The 22,755-nt window shown below is 39.7% G+C and overlaps 1 protein-coding gene across 1 annotated transcript in view; it reads right to left on the minus strand.

The window, feature by feature from the left end:
* Positions 1-3,222: 3,222 nt before the first annotated feature.
* The window catches only part of LOC125458862 (succinate--CoA ligase [ADP-forming] subunit beta, mitochondrial-like), a 75,254-nt gene continuing 55,721 nt past the window's right edge, over positions 3,223-22,755 (minus strand). The window contains exons 9-11 of the mRNA XM_048544622.2: positions 11,841-11,961; positions 3,797-3,885; positions 3,223-3,419 (exon numbers count right to left, since the gene is read on the minus strand). Of these exons, the coding sequence (XP_048400579.1) occupies positions 3,345-3,419; positions 3,797-3,885; positions 11,841-11,961 (285 nt within the window). The 3' untranslated portion in view covers positions 3,223-3,344. The remainder of the gene's footprint in view (positions 3,420-3,796; positions 3,886-11,840; positions 11,962-22,755) is intronic.

Below are 22,755 nucleotides of genomic sequence, written 5' to 3' on the forward strand. Positions count from 1 at the left end.
GAATCTTTCTGTTAACCCTGTATTCAGCTTTCAAGTTTGCTCTTCCAAAATGAATCACCAAGTTTGGAAACACTGGAGAAAAGTCATTACATTCAAAGGAGCAGATAGGGTAAGGGACAGCAATTTTATAATATATATATTCATGCGGCTATCTCTCAAGCATGAAGAATGCTCTCCCCTACTGCTATTACTAATTCAAAAATGTACATTTTCAACAAGGGAAACAGGTGATGAGAAACTGAAGCTTTGGTTTTACTTAAGCTTTCACAAGACTTTTTTTTCTACACATTGTCAAAAGAAAAAATATTTTATGTTGAGGAATGATTGTGTGTGTGGTCTTCTCATGGTTATGGATTTTATTTTCATGCTTGTGAAACATGGCCACAGCATTTTTATGCCAGGATTACTAAACTGTTGCTGGTAATATTCACATTCTGAACTGCCTCAGATAGACCATCCTTGGTCACCTGTAAATAGCAATTACAATGGACACAATTCAAACTGAAGCCTTAAGGACAGGCTGTGTTTGGCAAACAGTGTCACCATGCCAGTAAGTTTCTAAATCACAAGATAACAAAATAGTGCTTCAGGTTCGCTTTTCTTATCTTTCTAAATTACACGAGAGTATTTACAAAATCAAATGGTCCTTATTTTTCAAATTAGGACTTTTATTAATATACTCATGATTCATCTGTCATTTCACAATAAATATCTTGAGATTGTGCATTTACTCAGCTTGGTGTCAGCTTTGCCTGGAAGTATTATCAATTTCAACCAGCACTGTAATTTCAAAATGTAAAGAAAATACATTTTCACACCATTAAACGTGAGGCAGGATCCTGAATTTCCATGCTGCAGGGGAATGAACTGAGATTGTGGAAAAATGCAAAAGGATGATCTCAGGAAATTAGCTAGTTATATAAATGTGAACATTTGCACAAACCTGGCTACTCCAAAAATTTTCCCACACTTCTACCGTTAGTTTTATGAAGGGTAGCATTAAAACTGTGATCAAATATTATTAAACAAAATCTATACTGGTAACTTCTTTTTCTGACACAATTACATATTTACTGAACCGCCTTTGAATACGTATTATGTACACAAATTTTAAAGGCACCTGAAAACCATTAACTGGAATCAATTTGTAATTTGGCTACATTGGCAATCTGTAAACCACAAATTGATCTTCAATATTCAAAATTTTGCTTTGCTATGTAGCATTTTGAGACTAAAATCATTAAGTGTCACTGAGACAACAAAATAACGCTAATCACAGGCACACAAACCAGCAGTGAGGTTTAAACCAAACTGAATCTGAGATGGCAAGTCTACATTTCATCTTAAGCTGGCATTTTCACTTTTTGCATTAACGACATCACAATTGTCTAATTCTCAGTGAGTCAGACACAGTTTACTGTTTATTTTTTGCTCCAAATTTTTCAATCAGGCAAATATGACAGATAATCCAAACACCAAGACTTTTATCACCATTTGCTGAAATCTGCATGACCAGAGCTGCTCCCATAATAAGCAAGGCAATTTTTTCTATGATTCCCAATGTTGTACAGTGGAACTAATGGTAATTGGGATAGAGACACCCACCTAAATTCTAACACAGTAATGAAGACCACATTTCGACATTCTGAAGTTTAAAAAAACATTATGACTATTCCAACAACTGATGACACAAGGGAGAAGTCCCATTATTTTGTCTTCTTGCCCCTCTCAGCTATAGGATAAGCAAGCTCTAGTCAATGAATGTTCCAAATTCAACTAGATCATGACTGATTTGTATCTCTATTGCCATTTACATGCCATGGTTGTGCGCCCTTTTATACACAACAAAGTTTGATCAACTCCCATCACAAATTTGTCAAGAGGGATGTGGTTTCTAAGTTATAGTAAATTTCACTTACTATCAGTAGACTGAAGTCTCAAATCACAATTTCTTTCTCTGCCGTCAATCTGACAGTTAATTAATTTTAGTTTTAAAGTATTTTCTTTGAATCAGACACAGAGGGTGAAAAACCACAGGTGACACAGCCTCTCATTCAGTTCATTTTGCAACTGGGTGATTTTTTTTTCAAAACTAAACTCTTCTTGTAAAGTATCCTGATACATAATATAACTTTTGTAAAGTGTTCCTGTTAAAAATGAAAAATTTCAATAGGTGTTTATAAACCCATTGTCAGTATATAGTGACATGTGAAAAATTATGGTAACTCATAATTTATATGCAAAGCTGTTTCATTTTAATAGTTTGAATTTTGGTTCATGAGATAGTGAAGGATGGTGTAGCTGGTCTTGGAAGCTAGAACTGTCCAAGGATCTAAACTTGTTAAGGGAGAGAGAGACAGCGAGAGAGAGAGAGAAGTTTCTACTCCCTAGTTATAACCACATTTCAGATGACCAGATGGGGAAGCTAATGCTGCTTTTTAAATTCACATACAGGCAAAAACAATGAGGATTATGTACAAAGAATAACTGCTGTTTATTAGGCTCAGTCAAAATGTAGCTACTACTGTTTGAGATTGAAAACATTATTCACTGATAACAGTAGGGAATTTATGAAAAGCTCAGGTAATAGAATCTTTAAGTTTAAGTGATACGTACATTGTTTTGTGTAGTGTAACCTCGTGGTCAAAAATACACATGGGCCTCATTCCCTGTATGCTTCACAAAAGCAGAATCAAAGTTTTTTTTTAAAAATCCAATTAATTAAGCATTACAGTATCACAAATTTGGATTTACCCAAGTAAAACTAAGGCACAGAGGGGGGACTGCGGAAGCCCAGCACTGTAATTGCGTGAAAAGAACTAGAATCTAGACATTAATGTTGAGAGATTTTGCAGACTAATCACTTAAAGCATTCCCAAGATATTCTGTTCTTCATTATATCAACACAATTTTTCAATTTTAGTCTACGTTAATTGCTAGCCTCTACTTGTACAGCAGAAATCAATGATGAAAGCTGTTCAAAACCCAGCTATATCACTTAACATATGGATCATAGCTGCATGAATAAGATAAAGATGTATCTGTTCTTAAGTAATCACTATAAATGTATAGTGCCAGTCCTTTGAATTATTTTCTAACTACCGACTGAGGAGAAATGTTGGCAATTTAATATTGCCTTTGTAAGACTGTAATGAGCAATCTTGTGTCTTTTAATGTGTTTTTGTGTTTCAAAGAATAAGCTAATAAATAACTGCAAGCAGCTAAACACATACATTTGTTTTATTCAGCCATCATTTTCAAGAAACAGAAGCACATGAAAAATAAATAGCTATTCCATAACTCTTTCCAGAAAAGCCTTTAGATGTGAGGTTGAAGCATCATGATCAGATTGGGAGCTGGAAATTCACATTAACTTGAGCTTCTTTGGCGAGTGAAACAATTTCTGAAAGTTTTACAACCTGTTTGGGGGAAGGACAAATAAAAATGTAGTGATTCCTTAGACATACGTTTCATAAATAAAGTGATGACACATTTCTTGAAAAGCAAATTGAAACTAACAGGTCACTTTAATTTGTTTAGATTATGTTCATGCATTTTGCTGGTTGTATCAATTTGTTGTTTAATGTGCAGTTCAGGAGAATTGCATGGGTTTACAATGCTAAAATTGACTCCTATAATTTCTTGGTGATATCCTAGTTTCCCCACAAGATATTGCATGACTCTGCTGGAGGGCTTAGTATGGTGATGGCGTTGGTGGGAAGAACCACATGTGTCCCTGGTGACCGGTTCATTCTGTAGTCATTGGCAATTTAACAAGCTTAACAATGAGTTTTACCATTCGAGCTGCATCATCCAAGTCATCACAAGCAAGGATCTTCAAGCTGCTCGCAGCAATTAGTGCTTTTGCATCATCAACACGTGTGCCTGAATGATAAACAATCCAACAAAATTGAAACAGTAAAATGCTTTTATTAAAAAAACAGTATACCTTTTACAATAAAATCCCCAATTGATAACTGGCACCAAGACTTTTCAATGCATCACTCTTCTCATTTTTTGCATTTTCCCCAATGACACGCTCTCATGGAACACTCACGTGTGGACAACAAGTCCCATTAACATATCGCCAGCTTCATTGCTGGCCTAGCTTTGCCAGTGTACTAATCAATTATTAATTATTAGTTCAGCTAACCCGATGTTTTTTTTCCCACCCGGGGATAGAGAAAAAGGAAAGAAAGCAATGAACTGTATCTTGGTGCAACCATTCTATTTCACAGGACCTATGCAGATGCAATCTAAATGGATAACGGGAATCTTTTCAAACTACGATAATAAAGTGTGAAGCTGGATGAACACAGCAGGCCAAGCAGCATCTCAGGAGCACAAAAGCTGATGTTTCCGGGCCTAGACCCTTCATCTGAGAGGGGGATGGGGTGAGGGTTCTGGAATAAAAAGGGAGACAGGGGGAGGCGGACCGAAGATGGAGAGATAAGAAAATAGGTGGAGAGGAGAGTATAGGTGGGGAGGTAGGGAGGGGATAGGTCAGTCCAGGGAAGACGGACAGGTCAAGGAGGTGGGATGAGGTTAGTAGGTAGGAGATGGAGGTGCGGCTTGGGGTGGGAGGAAGGGATGGGTGAGAGGAAGAATAGGTTAGGGAGGCAGAGACAGGCTGGGCTGGTTTTGGGAAGCAGTGGGGGGAGGGGATGAGCTGGGCTGGTTGTGTGAATGCAGTGGGGGGAGGGGAGGAGATGAACTGGGCTGGTTTTGGGATGCAGTGGGGGGAGGGGACGAACTGGGCTGGTTTTGGGATGCGGTGGGGGAAGGGGAGATTATGGTGAAGTCCACATTGATACCGTTGGGCTGCAGGGTTCCCAAGCGGAATATGAGTTGCTGTTCCTGCAACCTTCGGGTGGCATCACTGTGGCACTGCAGGAGGCCCATGATGGACATGCCATCTAAAGAATGGGAGAGTGAGTTAAAATGGCAGATGTGCAGGTGAACCTCTGCTTAATATGGAAAGTCATCTTGAGGCCTGGGATGGGGGTGAGGGAGGTGGTGTGGGGGCAAGTGTAGTACTTCCTGCGGTTGCAGGGGAAGATGCTGGATGTAGTGGGGTTGGAGGGCAGTGTGGAGCGAACAAGGGAGTCACGGAGAGAGTGGTCTCTCCAGAAGGCAGACAAGGGTGGGAATAGAAAAATGTCTTGGGTGGTGGGGTTGGATTGTGGATGGCAGAAGTGTCGGAGGATGATGTGTTGTATCTGGAGGTTGGTGGGGTGGTGTGTGAGAACGAGGGGGATCCTCTTTGGGTGGTTGTGGCGGGGGCGGAGTGTGAGGGATGTGTAGTGGGAAATGCGGGAGACGCGGTCAAGGGCGTTCTCGACCACTGTGAGGGGAAAGTTGCGGTCCTTGAAGAACTTGGACATCTGGGATGTGCGGGAGTGAAACTTCAAACCCGCAGAAAAACCTCTCCTACCCTCCCTCGACCTCTTCATCTCCAACTGCCGTCGAGACATTAGCCGCCTCAACCTCTCCACCCCCTCTCACCACTCCAACCTCTCCCCCGCAGAACTGGCAGCCCTCCGCTCCAACCCCAACCTCACGGGTACAGCGGATGCAGTATACCACATTGGCGGATGTGCAGGTGAACATCTGCTTGATGTGGAAAGTCACCTTGGGGCCTGGGATGGGGGTGAGGGAGGAGGAGTGGGGGCAGGTGTAGCATTTCCTGCGGTTGCAGGGGAAAGTGCTGGGTGTGGTGGGGCTGGAGGGGAGTGTAGAGCCGACAAGGAAGTCACACAGAGAGTGTGATCTCTCTGGAAGGCAGACAAGGGTGGGGTTGGAAAAATGTCTTTGGTGGTGGGGTCGGATTGTAGATGGCGGAAGTGTCGGAGGATGATGCCTTGTATCTGGAGGTTGGTGGGGTGGTATGTGAGGACTAGGGGTATTCTCTTTTGGCGGTTATTGCAGGGCGGGGTGTGAGGGATGAGTTGCGGAAAACACGGTTGAGGGTGTTCTCGACCACTGCGGGGGGGAGCTGCGGTCCTTGAAGAATGAGGACATCTGGGATGTGTGGGAGTGGAATGCCTCATCATGGGAGCAGATATGGCGGAGGCGAAGGAATTGGGAATAGGGGATGGAATTTTTGCAGGAAGGTCGGAAGAGGTGTAATCCAGGTAACTGTGGGAGTCGGTGGGCTTGGAATGGACATTGGTTTGTAGGTGGTTGCCTGAGATGGTAACAGAAAGGTCCAGGAAGGTGAGGGATGTGTTGGAGATGGTCCAGGTGATCTGAAGGTTCGGGTGGAAGGTGTTGGTGAAATGGCTGAACTGTTTGAGTTCCTCTTGGGAGCATGATGGATTGATGGAGGTGGTGTATTTGATACAGTCCACATGATTTTAGCAAAATTATTACCTTGGTAATAAAAATGTCAATAATAGTCTCTGTGTCTTAAGGTACATAGTCAGAGTCATTAAGCATGCAAACAGACCCTTCAGTCTACGCTGATCATGTTCTCAAACTGAACTAGTCCCACATGCCGGCACTTGGCTCATATCCCTCCAAACCTTTCCTATTCATGAACTTATCCAAATGCCTCCCACCACAATCTCTGACAGTCTATTCCACACACAAACCACTCTGTTTTTTAAAAAAAAAATGCCCCTCAAATCCTTTTTAAATCCTTCTCTTCTCACCTTAAAAATATGGTCCCTAGTTTTGTATTCCACTACCCTAGGGAAAAAGATCCCTGTCAGTCGCCTTATCTATGGCCCTCATGACTTTGTAAACAGCAGTAAGGTCATCCCTCGACATCCTACACTCCAGTGAAAAAGATCCCAACCTTTCCAGTCTATTTTATACCTCAAAACTTCTACTGTTAACAACATCCTGGTAAATCTTTACTGATCCCTCTCCAGGTTAATAATATCTTTTCTATAACAGGGTGGCTAGAACTTACACAGTACTCAAGAAGAAGCCTCACCAACATCCTGTATAACCGCAACATGACATTCCAACTCCTAACTTAAAGGTCTGATCAATGAAGGCAAGCATGCTAAATGCCTTCTTAACCACTCTGTCTACCTGTGATACAAATATCAAAGAATTATGTACCTGAACCCCTCAGTGTACCTAGAGCAGAGAGACTATCAGAAAAGTAAAATGCTATAGAATCCAAAGGTAGGTGGAAAATGAGATCCAAAAGTGACTTTAGTGATAGCAAGCAAAAGGTAATGGTCGAAGAATAGTTTTGAGGCTGGAAGACAATTTTCAACAAGATCTACAGGGCTAAGAACTAGATTCCTTTTTAAAAAATGGTACATAATCACAAGATCAAGATGAAATAAAAATTGCTTGTGTGGTTAAGCAAGGCAGGAAGCCACTGACTCCTGACAGTTATAAAACGAACTGGTTAGATGGCCATAGAAGTGACAAGGAAATTCCATCTGCAGCAATGTGAGGTAATGCATTTATGGAAGGTGCACAAGGTAAAGGAATGAACAGTAAAAGGGAGAATAGGCAGACAACGTTGGTGTCTATGTTCACAGATCTCTGAAGGTAACAAGACAGATCAATGAAGGGGTTAAGCTGACATACAGGATACTTTCCTTTACTAACCAAGCCACAGACAATAAGAACAAGGGGGTTATACTTAGACTATTGCTAGAGCATAATTCTGATCATTGCATCACAGGTAGGATGTGATCATACTGAACAGGGCACAAAGCAGATTTGCAAGCATGTTGTCAGAAGGACAGAATTTTTTTTTAAACAATGAGGAAGGACTGGATGGGCCAGGCTCGTTTTCTTTGAAACAGGGGAAGCTGAGGGGAGATTTAATTAAGGTGTATAAATTTAAAGAGGGCCTATTTCCTCTAGGTAAGCAGTCAATACAGGGCAGCACGGTGGCTCAGTCATTAGCACTGCAGCTTCACAGCGCTAGGAACCCAGGTTCGATTCCAGCCTTGGGTGACTGTCTGTGTGGAGTTTGAACATTCTCCCCATGACTGCACGGGTTTCCTCCCGATGCTCCCGTTTCCTCTCATAGTCCAAAGATGGGCAGGCTAGGTGGATTGGCCATGCTAAATTGCCTGTATAGTTCAGGGGTATGTGGGTCAAAGGGGAATGGGTCTGGGTAGGATGTTCCAAGGGTTGGTGTGGACTTGTTGGGCTGAAGGGCCTGTTTCCACACGGTAGGAATTCTATGATTCCTGATTCTATGAATACCAGGGGGCATATACTTGAATTTGTTAGATGGAGGTACTGTGAATAAATCTGTGCTCTATTCGGGCAGTGGGGTCTAAAACTCAACCTGAAGGGGTAATGGAAAGAAATGTAAAAAAAATGAATAAAAAACCCCCTGGAGTACCAGGACCCACAAAAGAATGGATCAAAAAGCGCAGAATTGGTGATCAATCTGGATAGCTTTTTATTGACTGGCACACACATAAAGGGATGAGTGCCTTCTTTTTCCAACTTCAAATTCAAAGCCTAAACTTGCCTCAATTAGTTAACATTATTTAATGATAGAAATTAAAGAATAGCTCATAACCATAAACCAAAAACTGACGGACTGCTGCATACTCTATTTTCTCACAGAAATGGCATGAACCGGATGAATTGATGGAAAGAGGAAAAGTATTAAGAAGGGTTAGCTGAACAAGTCCAAAGCTTTGAAAGTGAGAAAAATCATACAAATTGGCAAAGTGCTCTGAAGAAAATCTTTTCTGATTGGAAAGTTTGGGTTTGCATTGAAAACCTAAACTAAGGTTACCTGTGTTTTGGCCCTAAGGTCCAAAGAAAACTCTGAAGTCAACTAAACAGTACAGCTTTTATTCCTGTGGGTAACAAGGCAATGTCTTCAGACCACATGCATAACCATTGTTTCATTTCAGACTCTGCAAATGTTTCATTTATGCTATTTTCTTATTTGCTGATTTAATGAGTTGAACATTTGTTGGTCTTTTCATACTACTGTTTAACTGTGGATAACTTCCACATATGAATATCAAAATCTATTAATGCCAACAATCAGAACAAATAATCACACTAATCAATGTATTTTGGTCTGCAGTTATCTGATCAATAAAGATAACAGCTTAGATGCCTCTAGGCTTCAAAATGCTCAAGAAATATTAATACATCACTGCAAATTTCCAGAAAATTAGATCTGTAATAACTGAAATGCAATTTGGAAAATAAGACAAACTATAAGGTATTCAAAAGATGAGAGTACACCTTCATTTTGCAAACATTTTGTCATTGTGAAATGTCACAAATAGTGTACAAAACTGCAGTATTTCATGCAGTTTTAATCAAAATCCAAAGGTGCAGTTCAGCATCATCTCTTCAAGGCCAATTAAGGATGAGCAATAAATGCCAGATATCAAGAGATTGTTTTTCAATTTCACACGCTACAAAATTAGTTTTGAACATAACTTCTGCAGATGGAACAGGTAAAAAGTACAGCTTCTATTCCTGCGTCTAAAGACAGGCAATGTTTTTAAGATTACTTGAATGGCCACTGTTTCATTTCTATAATAGAATAAGAGAACATCAAATTTCTAGACATGGAAAGACTAAGTTCCATTCAGTTCATCTGCTCCTTTTCTACTAATTGCAATCAATACAATATTAATGGTGGCATTGAGTGCTGTTACAATGAATCTCCATCATCTAAAGTGCAATAAGTGAGGGGATGAAAATTTTCTGCTGAAAAGCTTTGGGGAATGTAGATCTAAAATCATTTGTTCTACACCCAAGGATGATACAATTAGCACATTTTGGCTCAAGTTACTCATACACTATTACAAAATATTACTCACTGATATAAATCTAGCTAATTTGCATTTTAATGCATCAATACCACCTGATTCCACGATTTGTCCAGGGGGCCTGCACTATAAGATTTACCATATCTGGACTGAAACAGTGTTTTCTCATATTCGCTTTGAACTTTAATCTTGGGCCATGCCCTGTGGATTGATTGTTCTAAACAAGGCGAAAAGTTATTCTGGTCTACACGATCTAGTCTCTTCAGAATCATCAAAACAGGAGTCACTACATTTCTCAGCCTTATTTCTTCTAATGAGAATATGCTCAATTTAGTAATTATTACTCATGATCCAATTTTACCAAACTCTTAACCATTCTGGTTGCCCTATTCTGCATTCTTTCAATAAATTCAGTATTCCTTTATAATATGGCACCCACAAAATCTGTACACTATTATAACGGTTAACACGTTCATTTTTATGACAAAATTAGTCACACTAAGAAATAACTACATAAAGTAATAACAAAACACAATAAATATACTTTAACTTGTAGCTGTATGATCTTGTCAAAAGAAATAATTTGCCTTTTTGTAACATCTCATCAAGTCCTCAAGGTTTTCCAAAAAGCTAACTAATAGGTCAAAAAAATAGTTATGGTCTTCAAGGGTATATCTGTTTGAACTTTGTGCCTATCTTAATTGCATCAGTATTATTTACCTGACATATCAGCCTAAATATTCCTCAATTGTTTAATTCCAGTAGTTCAGGGCCATGATACTTTTGAATATTATAGCCCCATATACAATAACCTTCAGATATTTGAGAGCTAGGAGTGACAGATGATCATTATAGACATTTTTATTATTCATGTAAAAGCTTGATTGCACTTAAAATTGTAACCAGCTACTTAACAAAAATTTAATGAGGGTAATTGGGTCCCCAACTGTTGTGTATTTAACTCTTTTCTCCCAGAAGCCACAATATGAAATATTAGTAGTGAGAAGGTGGGTTAGGAAACCAGAGAGACTGCTCGCAAAAATGGCACAAATTAGGTCTTGCAGACCCTACATTGGATGGGATATTATGAAGAGAATCTTGCAACAGGATAGTAGGGGTAGTTGATGGAAGATATTTCAGCCAGGAGTCAGGTCACTCGTGGTGTGCCTCAAGGATCTGTTTTGGGATCACTGCTGTTTGTCATTTTTATAAATGACTTGGATGCAGGCATAGGTGGATGGGTTAGTAAGTTTGCCGATGACACTAAAGTCGGTGGAGTGGTGGACAGTGTGGAAGAATGATGCAGGTTGCAGGCAGACTTGGATAAACTGCAGAACTGGGCTGAAATGTGGCAAATGGAGTTCAATGCGGATAAACGTGAGATGATTCACTTTGGGAAGAATAATAGGAAGGCAGAATACTGGGTCAATGGAAAGATTCTTGGTAGTGTGGATGTGCAGAGGGATCTTGGTGTCCATGTACATTTATCCCTGAAAGTTGCCACCCAGGTTCGTAGTGCTGCTAAGGCGGCTTACGGCGTGTTAGGTTTTATTGGTAGAGGGATTGAGTTCCGGAGCCATGATGTCATGCTGCAAATGTACAAAACGCTAGTGCGGCCTCATTCGGAATATTGCGTGCAGTTTTGGTCCCCCCATTACTGGGAGGATGTGGAAGCATTGGAAAAGGTGCAGAGGAGATTTACCAGGATGTTGCCTGATCTAGAGCGCAGGCCCTATGAAGAAAGGCTGAGGGACTTGGGTCTGTTCTCATTGGAGAGAAGGAGGCTAAGAGGGGATTTAATAGAGACATACAAACGATCAGAGGATTAGATAGGGTGGACAGTGATGATCCTCCGATGCTGCCTGGCCTGCTGTGCTCCTCCAGCTCCACACTGTGATATCTCTGGCTCCAGCATCGGCAGTTCTTACTATCTCTCAATGCAAAGTATTTTGTTACAGCTACAGACAAGATGCAGGGAAAGATCAACTCTAATATATGAGGTCCAATCATAAATCAGAAAACAGTGGGGAAGAAACTGTTCTTAAATGTTTCTCAGTGTTTCTGATACATACTAATTACCAAGGCTTTGAAATTTATTGATAATCTTACCTTGCAATCGAACAACAATGGGAATTTTCATGTGCAGATCTGAAACGGCAGTAATGATCCCTTGAGCAATTATATCGCAACGCATAATGCCACCAAATATGTTCACCAGAATCGCCTGAACCTGCAAACAAACAGTCGGGTAATTATCTTTCCGGGCTATGAGTGAATAAAAAGTCTCTTCATAATATAATCTTAAGGTAATAAAATAGTGATAGCTTCTCCATTAATGAAATGTATTCTGATAATGACATTATACAATATATTTTTGAGATTATGGGTTTAAGTTTTATGAGTTAACTACATTTCATGGGTACACGCCAGCACAAAGTTTAAACATTAGTGATCTGGTGTTACATCAGGGATAGGGTGTAAGCTGATTTAGAGATATATATTTAATATCATTTATTCTCAGACTGGGATTTTGATTTTTGAGTTAATCACCTGTGGGTTTTCTGTGTGTCTGAAGTTAATAATGAACTACAAGTATTTCTGTGGTCCTGGTTACTTCTTTCTAAAATCAGTTTTGAGGCATAGTTTTGGAATTAACTCATTTATGTACACCATGAATGGATTTTTTTTTAGATTGATTTGTGACACAGCAAGATGGACATTGGGTCCTCAAGTTTCTTAGAGATTTGTGCAAACTTTTTTAAGCTCAAGGGAAACACCCATTTGTTTTTTCACTTCTACTTTAGAGTTTTGACAGTTTTGTGACTCCGTGGATGAAGATTGCTCAAGTGTTTATTTTGTATTTCATATTTGTCTTTCTCATTGCAGTCTTTCGTGTATCAGAGTGCCTGGTAAAGTGACCTTGCAGCAACTACAAGAAGCAATACATAGGACAGACGGGCAGGAAACTCGCCACCAGGTTACACATACGCCAACTCACAGCAAAATGGCACGACCAACTCTCCTTCATTTCTTTTCACTCCAACAAAGAAGGGCATCAGTTTAACTGGGGCAACGTAACAGTACTAGGACAAGCAAAACTAAGACAAGCACGAGAATTCCTGGAAGCCTGGTTTCCAACTGCTGGTGCCATAAGCAAATGTGTTGAAACAGACCCCATCTATATATTACTACCGAGCAAAATTAGGAACAGAACTACCCGCCATGACAGACTGGACCGTATAAATTCAGAACGGAAAGGAACAGCAGTGCTTCAACGGAGGCTAGACAGCACTGGAGACGCTCCTTAGAAGGGGGACGAAATGTTTGCATGAAAACCAGTCAGCTTGGCAAACCAACCAACAACAACCCAAGCTACAAATTTTCACTAAAACACTGAACATTCCAATGTACGCCAAGGTGGCCTCCTACATTCTATCCATGAGCATGAAGTATCGTCTGGTTTGCTCTCCACCCTTTGCTTGCTGATCTGCACTGTTTCAGTTAAAGTACAATTTATACAGTTCTAATCTTTGTTTTCAAGTCCCTCCAGGGCCTCATCTCTCCCTAACTCTTTATTCTCCTACAATTTTTATACCCACTAAAATAACTGCATCCCTCTAATTTTGGCTGCTTGAACGCTCCTGAATTCAATTGCTCTACCATTGCTGGCTGTGACATCAAATGCCTGGGTCCCAAGTGAATTCCTTCCCGAACCAACATTCCTTCTTAGTGCATCTGTGTAGTAATCTTGGTGGGTGGGGCTTGGATGTTTGGAGGGGAGCCAGGATGTGATGAGAAGAGCATGAAGTAAGGAGCCAAGCAAGGCCTCAGAATCCGTGAGAGGCTGAGTTTCAGACAGTGAGGTCTTTTCACACTCATCTATTTGTCCATGGTTACAGATTTAGCAGAGGGGTGACACCAGTAGCAAGTTAGCCAGTAAAGGCATGGTGAAGCATTTGCTCAGTAATCAACAGGTTTCAAGCCTTTGACAGGTTGCATAAAATGTCCTTTTGGCTCAGTGTAAAACCTTTTATAAAGTTTCTTAAAAACGTCTTGGAACAATAGATCATGGTAAAGGCATAAATAAAACTTCTGCTGTTGTCACACCTCCAACTTCTGCCACTCAGCTTTCTATCAAAACCTACAAGGTGTGTTGCTTTTAAAGAAGCTTCATAACTTACAAGCATCAGTGAATGACTGGTACGTTTCTCAGCAACTAACTTTAAATTGTTGTCCATGTTGTCCTCAATTATTATACAACTACAGGTAGTCTTCTTGGATTGCAATTTAAGTAACATGACTGGAACATTGTACAAGTTTATTTACTAGAGATCCAATTGGTGTCACATTTGACTTAAAAATACCAAAGGTATACAATGGATATCAAAGTAAAATAGGCATGAATCAGGTAAAAACAAAGTTGGAAAAAAATGCCAAAATTTAATGGGGCATGCAAAAGTTTCTACATGACAAGTAACCTCTATGTTGCTCCAGTGCTCTGGGTTTGGTCAACCTATCAACAATTACAGAATAAGGGTCAAAGCATGACAAATTTAACACAAACTCTGAAGATGAAAAAAAAAAACTTTTAACTAGAACAAAACAAGTATCATCCATTCTTTTTCAATTTATCTTTCAGTAATCAACAGCTTTGTGTGTACAAACTGCACAATATATACTGACATTGCAACAAAAAGCATCATGACTAAACTTCCTAATTCAGTGTTAGTGAACTATCACTTTTCTCCATGAAGACTCATGTATCTTTTTCACCAATCGAAAATTAAGAAGCTTTCTCACATCATTACACATTATGTACAGAAATGTTAGATGGTCTTTGCTCTTCAAGTCAGTAAGATCCTTTTATGATAGACCAACGTGCTAAATCATATCAAATAAAGTCAGTCAAGGATTGAAGAAAGTGAATTTCAAAGAACTCAAAAGAACACAAAAGCCATTGTTGGTACTGCAAATGTTAATAAAAAAATCACGAGGTATGAAAAATTAGATTTTTAAGCAAACCTCATGAATAGAAACTTTTGTCGATTATTCTTTCACTACATTTAGAACTTTTGATAAATTTCACAAAGTAAGTCTACTGACTAACATTTACCCACTGACATTAAAGTTTGGTAGCTGAAGAGCAGAATTAAACAATTTTACATTTGCCAGTTGGCATAGAATTCTAGCAGTCAGCAAGGTTAGCGGTTAGGCTAGATCATAACCCTTATTTTACTATGGTACTAAAAGAAAGTAATGCTGTTCTGGCAGATGATTGGAAAATTTTTTGAAGGCTAAACATGCTAAGTATCTAAAGGTATTAAAAGTACACAAGTGTAGGAAACACAATTCACATATTTGTAGAGACATAACACGAAAATTTTATTTACACAAATTAGGTAATTACAAAACAATAGAAAGGTTTCACAGAATCATGGAATCGTTGCTGTACCATAGGAAGCCATTCATTCCTACACAATCTTGTGAGAGCATATTTACTTTTGTGCATATAATACCTAACTAAACATGCGGTTTTTTTGATGAAACTGTTTAATTTGTCAGGGCTCATAAAATCACTTTACTTAATTCTGACATAAACAAAAAGAATGCAGTGTTGTCAACAACAACAAAAAGTCCCTTCCAAACTTCTGGATCAACAACTGCAAATTTTTAAATTTTTTTTGTGGAATGTGGGCATCACCTGCTGGCCAGCATTTATTGCTCGCCCCTAGTTGCCCTTCAGACAGTGGTGGCGAGCCCCCTTTTTGAACCACTGCAATCTACTTATTGTAGATAGACCTACAATGCCGTGAAGGAGGGAATTCCAGGATTTTGACCCGGAAACAGTGAAGGAATGGTGATGTGTTTCCAAGTCAGATGGTGAGTGGCTTGCAGCGCAACTTGATGGTGATGGTGCTCCCAAACATCTGCTGCCCTTATCCTTCTAGATGAAAGTGGTCGTGGATTCGGACAGTGCTGTCTGAGGATCTTTAGTGAATTTCTGCAGTACATCTTGTAGATAGTACACGTTGCTGCTCCTAAGTGTCAGTGTTGGATACTTATGGATGCAATGCCAATCAAGCGGGTTGCTTTGTCCTGGATAATGTCAGGCTTCTTCAATGTTGTTGGGGCTGCCCCATCCAGTCAAATGGGGAGTATTCCATCACACTCCTGATTTGTGTCTTGTAGATGGTAGACAGGCTTTGGGATGTCAGAAGGTGAGTTACTCGCTGCAATATTCCTAGCGTCTGACCTGCTCTTGGACCACTGTGTTTGTGATGAAATTAATTGAGTTTCTGATCGATGATAACTCCCAGGATGTTGATAGTGGGGTATTCCGTAAATTAACACCACTGAATGTTGAGAGGTGGTGGTTAGATTATCTCTTACTGGTGATGGTCATAGCTTGGCATTTCTGTGGCACGAATGTTACTTGCCAAGCTGGAATATTGTCCAGATCTTGTTACATTTGGACATGGGCTGCTTCAATGTCTGAGAAGTCATGAATGATGGTGAACATTGATAACTGCACAAAGAACATCCCCACTTCTGGCCTTATGATGAAGGGAAGATCATTGATGAAGCAGCTGAAGATGGTTGGGCCAGGACACCACCGTGAGGAACTCCTGCAGAGATGTCCTGGGCATGAGGTGACTGACCTCCAACAAACAAGTCTTATGTGTTAGGTATGACTTCAACCCCCGGACAGTTTGCCTCCTGATAGCTATTGATTCAGTTTTGCTAGGGCAAAAGCAGCCTTGATGTCAAGGGTTGTCACTCTCACCTCATCTCTGGAATTCTACTCTTTTGTCCATTTTTAAATCAAGGCTGTAATGAGGTCAGAGGCTGAGTGGCCCTGGTGGAACCCAAACTGGGCGTCACTGAGCAGGTGCTGCTTGATAGCGCTATTGATGACACCTTTCATCAATTTACTGATGATTGAGAGCAGATGGACGGGGCGGTAATTGGCCGGGTTGGATTTGTCCTGCTTTTTACGTACAGGGCATACTTGGGCAACTTTCCACATTGTCAGGTAGATGCCAGTGTTGTAACTGTACTGGAACAACTTGGCTTTGGGAGCACAAAGTTCTTGAAGACAAATCTTCAGTACTACTGCCACACGTCAAGGCCCATAGCCTTTGCAGTATCCAGTGCCTCCAACTGTTTCTGGATAACACATGGAGCAAACTGATTTGGCTGAAGACTGAAATCTAACATGCTGGGGCCCAATGGAGGTGGCCAAGATGGATCATCCACTTGGCATTTCTGGCTGAAGACTGCTGCAAAAGCATCAGCCATATTTTTTGCACTGATGTGCTGGGCTCTTCAAACATTGAGAACTGGGATACTTGTGAAGCCTTCTCCTCTAGTGAGTTGTTTATTTTCATTCACGAATGGATGTGGCAGGATTGCACAGTTTAGATCTGATCTGTTGGTTGTGGAATCGCTTAGGTCTATCACTTGCTGCTTCTGTTGTTTGGTATACGAGTAGTCCTATTTGGTAGCTTCACCAGGTTGACACTTCATTTTCAGGTATGCCTGGTGCTGCTCTACGCATGCCCTCCTGCACACTCTATTGAATGAAGATTGATCCCCTGGCTTGGTGGTAATAGTTGAGTGGGAGATATCCCGGGCCATCAGGTTACAGATTGTGCTGGAGTACACTTTTGCTGCTGTTGATGGGCCACAGCATCTTACGAATACCTAGTCTTTAATTATTAGATTTGTTCAAAGTCCTGTAGTTTAGCTCCATGTTTCTATTTTTTTAAAAATTGTTTGCCCTAGTTGATGAACGTGAATTGATGGTTTGCAAAGTTTTTATTCCACTGTGGTCTTTATTGGTGAATGAATCCTAAATTAGAATATCTCACTAAATTTGATTTATCTACTTTATGTGCAAGTTACAGCATTCAATTAAAACAACTGAGTCCTTGGAAACTCTTAAATACACTAGATACGACTGAAGTAATCAGTGATCAAAAGCTACAACAGATCCATCCGAAGTCTAGTCACAGTAATCATGCACTTTTTTTAATAAAACAATTTTTATTTTGTGATAACAAAAATTGTTTTTTTTTTCAGATTTAAACTGAAATGCCTTAGATTTTGGTAATATTAAAGAACTGCTGATGGCATAATCCTATTACCATAGAGATTCATTGTTAACAAAAGTTCTATGCAGATTGTGCTAAAATTTCAACTGCATAATTGCAAAAGAAATGATATTACGCCTAGTGGGTACTTGTAGTCTGTACAAAACACATGGGATTGGACATAGACCCTGTTAATTTGATCTTTTGTTTGCTGTTTAAGTACATTTTGTAATGTATTTGTATTAGCTTCTTGTACTAGTGCACACTCCAAGCTTACACTTTACAGACATTAATCTTGCATTCATCAGGACCAGGATGCAAGAAACAAACTTGAAATAAAAACAGCAATTTATACAGCATGAGAGAATTAGATGCTGGTCGGTTATGCCCATTATTGGTACACTGATTGGTCAGCATGTTGTGGTCAGAATACAGAAGAAATTGCCACACTCCATTATCCCAATTTTATCAATGAAAATGATGCAACTTATGTACAAATTCGTTTTGCCTACAAAAGGTTCTGTGTATTAGTACACATTGCTACTAGGAAGTACAAATGCAACAGATTACAAGCCCAAGTGATAAATTTAAATTGGTTTCCAGTGTAAATCTTAACATAGTTCGGATTATTTTAAAACACATGTCCAAAAGCAGAATTACATCTAATCTAATTAGGCCTGAAGATATGACATTACAGGAAAAAACCCCTCTGAAATAGAGTTATTAATACAATTAATAATTAATTGGTATAATTTGTAATACAGATGCGCTCACTGTTTTGTTGCATGTATCAAGTGCAAGAACAGAGACTTGGACTAAAGTACAGCTAGGAATGGGGAAGATTTTGAGTCTGTGAAAGGGAAATAGTAATGTTGAAACACTTACTTTCTAAAGGAAGTGGAACCACTTCCCCTTACATGATATTGATTGCTTGCAGATACATTTTGGTACCTACTAGAATTCTGCCTTTCAAACCAAATTAGTCCTAGAATGCTTATTGATATTTTAATTATGAAGATAAGGCACTTGAATGGATTTGAATAACATAGACGTTAAATTCATTATGAATTTAATTCAAATGCAGAAACTTGACAAGCTGAAGTATTTCACAATATATATCTATGATAAAAGTAAGCTATAGATGACAAAGGCATACGCCAATGCACGTGCCGCTTGATTTAGTTAAATTCATGGGATTTTCAAATATGATGCAGGTACAAATTCTCTTTAGGACTTCAACGCATTAACTAGGTAAACACTTGTATGCAGCATTGTGGGGTCACTGTATTTTTTGGAGGTGCTACCCTTCAGATGAAACGTTTTATACTCATGCTCCATCTGCAGAACAAAGTGCTCTCTTGGTGTTTCAATCAATTTGGCCCCTTTCAGCAACACCAAAAATCTTTAATAGTAGTGCTTTGTTGTAATCTTATGCACATAGCAAAATCTCACAATCAAAATTGAATCATGGTACTCAAATCAGCAAGAGGATTTCATCTTTAAACCACAGTGTATCCTCTGAAGCACTAATTTGATTTCCATCCAGCATTAATTGCTCATCTCTAATTTCCTTGCAAAGATAGCAACTGACTTCTCTGATGGTCTGCAGCCTATTTTAAAATGCTACCCCTACCAGTGCTAACCAGCAAGGATTCCAGAATTTTAATGAAAAAGAAATTTAGCAGTTGCTCAGAGGAAGGACGACAGCTGGAAAAATACTGAATTGCATACAATGGAAAAATAAAGTCCAAACTCCTCAAAGAGAAAAAGAAGAAACAAAAAGACAGAGAAAGGAATTCGAGAGCCAAAGCAAGTAGTGCCATAGAGTCGAGCTGAACTACAGGAGGTGGATGTTGCTTTGATTAAATATTTTTTATGAGGGATGGCACCTCCAAAAATTGAGTATGGGCCATCGAGATGATTATTTAGTAATGTACACATTGAGCACGCGTATAAAGATAAGGCAGAGGTTATGCTGACTGATGCAAGCAGATCTTTCTAACAATTAGGCACAGGAGTTAGTCAAGTATGATTCAAACAGCTATATTTATTCACCAACAGTTGGCTTCACCAGGGGCAACTGATTCATGTGATATGCAATATTAAATCAGCAAAGTCATAGATACAACATGAAAATCAAAATTCATCTGTCCTGGCTTACATTAATTGAAGCACACAGTTCAAGTAACAGAACCTTTTATCAACAAATAGATTTCTTTAAACACAGATTTATGGAGAAAAAGAATCTTGATGTTTGTAGCATCTTTTATTTCCTTAGTATATTCTAAAGCATCTCATAATGGGGATACAATGCTTCAAAAACCAACATAGCTATAATATACATGCAGTGAGAGCCCACATTTTATTTTTGGAGGAGGTATCGAGGTTGGTTGGCTCACCAAGCTGGTTTGCTGTTTCGCAGACATTTCGTTACAGAGCTTGGTAACATCCTCAGTGCAGCCTCTGATGAAAGCACCAATGTGTTTTTCCGCCTGGTTTTTAAACTCTGGGTCTGTTGAGATGGATTGCCTCACTTCCAGTTTTCCTTTGTAGCGGAATGTACGTGTGGTCGAGTTCAACGTAGTTATTAAGAGCATGCATCGTGGATTGTCATGGTTCCAGGAATTCTCATGCTTGTCTCTGCCTAGCCTGTCCCAGTCGAAGTCGTGGTTATCCTTGTCCACGTGAATTGAGATGAGTCAATATTGGTTGTGACTTTTTGTCGCCAGTTGGTGCTCGTGTACTCTAGTTGTTAGTTTCCTTCCTGTTCTCACATTCTCTGCAGGGGATTTTGTAGATGATATTGGTCCTGTCCATGGCGGGGAGTGGGTCTTTATTCGGGTGAGCAGTTGTCGTAGGGTTGACGTGGGTTTGTGTGCTACTCTGATGCCAAGTGGTCATTGGAGTCTTTTAGTGAGTTCCAACATGTTCCTGACGTAGGATAGTGTGATGAGCTTGTCGGGGTGTGTAGAATCTTTCTGATGCTGTTCCTGCAGGCATCTTCTGACCCAATACTTTGGATATCCATTATCCTTGAACACTCAGAAGGGGTATTCTTCCTCTTGGTGCAGTTCCGTGTTGCTTCAGTGTGTTGTTGCCCTTTTAAATAGTTCGCATGCAGCTTCGTTTGAGTATCCTGGGATGGATGTACACCAAAAAGCCACACACACAGACCAGGTACTGAACATCAACAGTAACTATCCCAGCATGCACAAACAAAGCTGCGTGTGAACACTATTTAAAACTATTTCCACTACAAAGGAAAACGAGAAGTGAGGCAACCCATCTCAACGGGCCCCAGAGTTGAAAAACCAGGCAGGAAAACACACATGATTCATGGGAGGGTGCACTGAGCATGCTACCATGCATGCGAAACAACAAATCAGCTTGGCGAGCCAACGAACCTCAACACGCACAATCCCAGCTACAGATCTACTCCAAAACCTTGGACGTGGTAATTCAGGCAGGGAACGTTGCCTGCTTTTCTTCAATTAGTGCTAGGAGATGTTTTAAATCCACCTGAACAAGTTAAAGGTATGGCGGCTTAGCCAAACCTGTGGTTATGCAGCATTTCTCAGCATTGCAATAAAGTGTCAGCCTAAATTATGCACTCATGCCTGCATGGTGTTTGAATCTGAGTTCAGTAAGAATAATATACCTGACATTTATAAACATCAAAATGTTGCCTCAATTCTATGCTTCCCTTTCATTAAAAGAGTAAAATAACCTAATAGATACAAATTTGCTTCAAAAACGTTATTTATATAAATAAGCATGTTCCTTGTGTTTATGTTGCATACAGTTGTAGTAAGGAATAAGAAATATAGCAAGGGAATTAATATGCAACTATTCTTTTTTATTAAATAAATTTGTTGCAGTAGTTGGGCTCAATAAAAATCTTTGTTTAAAACCTCCCAGGATTGCAACCAGATGCCAGAACAACTTATGAAAAGTTCACTGCCATTAGTTTATCAAAAAGAAAATGAAGCTGCCTCATCCCCAAAATGGATTTTACATGCTGATTTTTGTTTTCATCCCAATCCCTTTGTGGCTGCATCAACTTTTGTATTAGCTATGATGGAGGATCTGCACTGTTGGTTCCCAATGCATTCACTTTCTACACACAAGGGTAAACCTAAACGATTTGTTCCTTAATGTCAGATAAGAAAAATAAAACACAAGCTATGATATAGTAGCCCTGTATATCTACATTTGGTTCACTTACGGGAACACAAGAGATAGGTGTATGTTTTGAGAGGCTGCTATTATGATCCAGCACTAACGGCCACACTTTTTGGATCTGTTCACATTCTTGTTCCTGGAAAGACTACCAGATGCCCTGTTTGCAAATGATCACCAAAGTGACTCTTCATTTAGCCATCAGATGCCATACAATGGCAGCCCAAAGACAGCAACTCCTTATGTCATCTCCTCCTTTTAATACCTGTGCAGCTCAGGTCTAAAATAGAGTCGAGAATTATTGCTGCCTCCCACTCTGTCATGTCCTGAATCTTGGAGATACTGAATCACTAAACTGATGAGATTTTTAATGGCGTTCCAAGTTGCTTTTCAAATGCTTTGGCATGGTTCCAAGTCCAGCTGAGGTTTGACTTTGATTTCTCTTCTGTAATTTGCTCCTGGAAATGACTCTTGAATTTTGTACAAGATTATCATAAATCCTATTGCAAACAGGATGCATGGAATTCAAGACAGACAGGTCACGAATCACTTCCCTCAGACTATATGCTCAGCCATTGGAGATTTGGTCCCTTATACCATTCTCAACATTGGTGACTGTCTATCAATAACTTTCAAGTCTGAAATCTAAATTAATTCAAAGCCCGCTTAAATCATCAGTTTCATACAAATCTCCTGTCCATGTCAGCAGGCTTACCAAGGGAATTGAATTAAATTAAGAAGCTGATCGAATT

The sequence above is a fragment of the Stegostoma tigrinum genome, chromosome 15, assembly GCF_030684315.1.
Source record: "Stegostoma tigrinum isolate sSteTig4 chromosome 15, sSteTig4.hap1, whole genome shotgun sequence".
NCBI classification, from domain to species: Eukaryota; Metazoa; Chordata; class Chondrichthyes; order Orectolobiformes; family Stegostomatidae; genus Stegostoma; species Stegostoma tigrinum.